General features: G+C 46.1%; 2 protein-coding genes across 2 annotated transcripts in view; one reads left to right on the top strand and one right to left on the bottom strand.

Annotated features, from left to right (window-relative positions):
* Positions 1 to 1,443: 1,443 nt before the first annotated feature.
* The window catches only part of T265_08289 (hypothetical protein), a gene marked incomplete at both ends in the record, with an annotated part of 8,570 nt that continues 5,442 nt past the window's right edge, over positions 1,444 to 4,571 (bottom strand). Inside the window, 2 exons of the mRNA XM_009174045.1 lie at positions 1,444 to 1,691; positions 4,359 to 4,507. Of these exons, the coding sequence (XP_009172309.1) occupies positions 1,444 to 1,691; positions 4,359 to 4,507 (397 nt within the window). The remainder of the gene's footprint in view (positions 1,692 to 4,358; positions 4,508 to 4,571) is intronic.
* Positions 1,496 to 4,571, top strand: part of T265_14525 (hypothetical protein) — a gene marked incomplete at both ends in the record, with an annotated part of 8,219 nt that continues 5,143 nt past the window's right edge. Inside the window, 3 exons of the mRNA XM_009174067.1 lie at positions 1,496 to 1,696; positions 3,954 to 4,244; positions 4,384 to 4,566. Coding sequence (XP_009172331.1) covers positions 1,496 to 1,696; positions 3,954 to 4,244; positions 4,384 to 4,566 — 675 coding nt within the window. The remainder of the gene's footprint in view (positions 1,697 to 3,953; positions 4,245 to 4,383; positions 4,567 to 4,571) is intronic.

The raw sequence follows: 4,571 nt of genomic DNA, 5'->3' as shown, positions 1-4,571 counted from the left end.
GTACTACGAGAGTTGTGCAGGGGAACTTTGGTCAGGTTTGGATTTCTACGCCTGTTTGCTAATGATTCTACGTTCATTGATCACCAAACAACGTTACGCATCAACCTGACTTATCTGAGACCGCGCTCTTCATACGCTGACCAGCTCCACACTCTTGATTTCATTCACACTTTCCACTGTCTCGGGCATCAGGTGTGAATTGCACTGCCTGTTTTAAGACTCCTACATCCATGTCCTATGTCTAAAGCATGTCGAGCCATCGTCGAGTCTTCGACCCCCCCTTGAGCAAGCAGCTTGAAGAAACTGAGAATATCCTCTAGGAATTACTAAGCCTCTTGGGGAACGAACTCCTTGGAGGGTCGGAAGGGTACTGCAAAAAGAACCGACTTCAATTAGGGGCGTAATATCTCGTCTTCTTGATTCATCGTACGTTGGTTCAGGGAAGGGCGATTACTTCTCAGTTATTACCATTGAAGAGATGTGATATCATTCCAAATTTACACGACCACTAATACTTTGCAGGGCCTTACGTAAGTTTTCTTCTGTTGATCACACAAGATGCCCATGGTAGAACTTTTAAAGCGCTGTGGTACGAAACTCCGAGTGTCCATTGCTATTCCGAGTCGCTACCAGGTGGTTTTGTGTACCGATAGTGGAAGTCATTTGTTCTTGTAGGAAAACTGCTTACTTGCAGTACAGTGGTTGTAGCTATCACAGTTTCATTGATCGATAATATGGGGAGGTGTGGTAGATAGCTGCGTAATGGACGCGAAAGCTGGTACAATCGATGTGCAAATAAAATGGCGTCAGTGAGCTTTTTGTTGAGGAGCTCGCGAAGGGAACTATGCATTGGAGACCACAGCTTGGATGCACGAGTGCCATTGAAGGCGCGACTGGGCCATGATGTGTTCCTGATAGACGACAGTGAGCAGTGGGGGCTGTGTTTGCCGCTAAAGACTTTCGTAATCCACTGCCTAGCCATTTTTTTTACCTCCCCTGGCTCGTTTCCATCCTTTAAGTGGTTGTGCGAAAGTGCTGATCAAGGAAGTCGGTCAGATTGGTTACGCAGCGCGAGGCCAAGCCAGCTCCACTTGTGAACAGCGATCAGCATTACTCATCCGTTTCTCCCGTCAGACTAGGGCAGTGCACCGAAGACATTGATGGTCAAACACTGGAAGAGTTTTGACGTACGCAGCACCCCGGTGTATGTAGGGTACCGTAGCATCGTAAACTCGACCCTTGATGGACAAGCCGGTGATGCAGGCTCACAAAAGCTACACAGGCCTTCTCATTCCGGATGGAAATATCGTCTTTCGCTAGAGCACCGGGACTGATGCAGCTGCCCAGGTAGACCAACTTGTCTACTACCCCAACATGAGGCTAGGGTTCGAGCCCACCCAGTCTTACAGTAGTAGTTTACACTTTGCAAGTGTGAAGCGCATATCAAATCGTGATTAGATTAATTAATACTGTTTGAATTACCACGGGGTCAGATCCAAGAAGAGCTTTGTCTTTTTCGTACTCGATTTCTGTGAACACACGCCCCAGGAGGACTTTGATCCCACAGGCATTAGAGGCTGATGGTGAGTCTTCCATGATCGTATCAGTGACGAAGTTGAAGAGGAAAGGTGAAAGAGGACAGCCCTGTCGGATACCACTTGGTGTAACAAACTTAGGCGAAAGTTCACTATCTAGTGTTAGTCAAACTCATACCTATGTCCGAAACGGTAACTGTGAGGGAATTTAACATATTTGACACTAAAAAAACACTAACGTCAGCAATTGTGATTGACCAAGTCTAGCTTCCCTCGTTCCTCACAGTGTGTGGGGAGTTCTGGTCGGTAAGCCGCGGACTTACCAAAAGCCTCGGCATCTTAACTACTCTCATTTCAGCTTGGGCAACCAGTATCCCAATTCTGGTCGGTAAGCCGCGGACTTACCAAAAGCCTCGGCATCTTAACTACTCTCATTTCAGCTTGGGCAACCTGGTAGTATCCCAACCCTCGCGCTCCCTTCAGACGACAAGGCAGCTAGACAGCTGAACGGTTATTTTACTATTTCGTACTTTAGGGACTTTACAATACACTATTTATGGTAGCGTGGAGTTAAACCGCCTCTGTGGGCGTCCTTTCTCCAGTATGTGACCAGGGTACAGGGAGCCGCTGATTAACTAAGCGGTTTTAATCCCGATTCTGGTTAATTTAGACCGAGGCATCACGTGTGATCTGGCAAACAAATAATTTTGGAAACTTTACTGGCATCCTCAAACGTCTTTGAGGGTGATAGATCCTATAAAGTTTGCAGTCCATGGGTGCTCACTAAGGAAGCATGATTCTGAAAGCCAGAAACAGTCAATTAGTCACGTGCTCCAAACAACACGTGATTCTCTCAACTACGCAGCGGCTTAGATAACATGTGCTTTATCGACCCTTATCTACTTTAAATGTACTGATAACGTGTCCATTGCAATGCAGTCAGAAAAAACTTGAGCATAAATTACTATGAAGCGGTTTAATAGGTTCAGTCAACCCTGTCGTTTTACACCTAGCTTTACCTAACGGCAAGCGCCCCGGTAGACATAGCATAGCCGGTGAAAACCACAAAGTTTTATCCTTAGATGACCTGGCATCAACGACTGAGAAACAGCGTATCAGCTGTCGATTCAGAAGAAAACAGGCTGCGAATTTTGTTACCTCATAGCATTCTAAAGTGGAATTCCATTCGACTACAGTTCTCACCCTGCCCCCCCCCCAAGAACTATGGTTCTCATGTCCCTAATCCAGATTTTAGCTGTCTAGTCTCCCATGAGGAATGTGAGCGGTCAAGGCCAAAAGAAACTGACCAATTACAAGTAAACATTCAAAGCAAAGTGAGGCACTTTTATTGATTGTTAGCTTTCTCAGGGACATATTTTTTAAGGCTTTGACCTTGTTCCGAGGGCAGAATAATAGCAATCGATCAGCAGTTTCGCAACTGACTGACCCACTAAGCTAATCGGATTCATTAGAGGGGCCGCTGTTAATTTCGTGGACCACAGCTCATTAGTCTGCCACGCACGATCAAAGAATCAAAGTTTACCGAATTTGTCTCCATTTTGTTTTTGCTGTGTGCTTGCAATGAAATACACGAGACTGTACCACTTTCCGATCGATCGATCGATCAACCGCGCCAGGGCGACAGTTTTCGCCCCCCTGTTGTCGCTTTTTCATTGGCAAAGACTGAGCCAGAGGGTGATGACCTTTGTACATTCAGTCTGTGCCGTAAACCAGTGCAATCCATCACAAAATTAGAGCAAGGTTCTTTTTTCTAGAACAATCGTCCGAACTGTTGGCCGATAAGGGAGGTGTTGATACCGTGGACTGGTGAACTAGAGACATCCTCTTGAACTGGTGGTAATGTGGGGAGATTTTCTAACTTTCAATTGCGATTCCATACTTTCATTGAAGGTGTTCTGTTCTGAAAAGCCAAGAAGTGTATGGCTCGGAATCATCTCTTCAATCGATCCATTTTGTCAGGATTGAATGCGCACGGAATGGCTCATTTGTCTGCGACTTTCTCTGGTTGACTAGGTGCGGAAAACCCAGGTGTTCAAGTGAAGTGAGAATTTAGAGGACAAACAAGAGGTATAGACGTAACACACTACTCATTAGGTTACTAAAAATTCTTCGACAGCCCGGGTTCACCCGTCTTGTGGCTAATCAGGTCGGCGCACCCGAATATCGTAGCAACTGAGGCGGCCAATTGCAGCTCATTCAGTCGCTTAAAAACATCATAAACGAGAGATTCCAGGTGAGTCTCACTCAAAAACCAAATCGGTTTGCAGATGAGTGTATTTTGCTAGGGTCTTTACATAGTTTTCTAGTTCGCTTACAAACCAAATGCTTTGTAACTCAGGCGTCAAAAAAAACAACAATGTGCGAACCCATTCTCATGTGAGCGAATGTGGAGCCTAGTGGGTTGCAAAACCGCTTACTCGATTACCGGAGTCTGGGAATTTCACGCGTACTTTTGTCTGTTTGGCTAGCTTGTCCTGGATTTCCAAAAGTGCATGGATAAACGACCTTTCGGGTAACATCGGAACTGCTGAGAAGCACGTATACACCTCGTTTAGATCCTGGAATAACTACTGCATCGTCATCATCATCACCATCATCGACAGCATGACATCAGTGTTCAACACCTATGCTTCACTGTCGTACAACCATGACTTATTTGAAAGCCTTATTGTAAAGAAAAGAATAAAGGTGGATGGGGGAGGGACTTAGTGCTAGCTTAACACAATCATTCCGAGGTGCCTACACCTCCAGACATTCACTCAGGCAATCTGGATAGAAACTGTCAGCAACAACGCCACTGACATCGGTTGGCAGCCATATCCTGTAGTGTCTCCAACCAGGCGCAGTGAAGATCACGCGGTCCCCATCCTGGAAGGCGAGTAGCACCGACAGAACCCAAGCGTTTCGTGATCTCCTTCATACTCCTCTGCCAAGTCAAGGGTTGGCCACCTCTCTATTTACGCCACTCCGAATTGGGCATGGAAAACAGTACTCTCTTCGGCAAACGATGGTTCG

Source organism: Opisthorchis viverrini, assembly GCF_000715545.1.
Source record: "Opisthorchis viverrini unplaced genomic scaffold opera_v5_209, whole genome shotgun sequence".
Taxonomy (NCBI): Eukaryota; Metazoa; Platyhelminthes; class Trematoda; order Opisthorchiida; family Opisthorchiidae; genus Opisthorchis; species Opisthorchis viverrini.
Note: the sequence above shows the minus strand (reverse complement) of the source record. Positions and strands in the feature narration are given on the sequence as shown.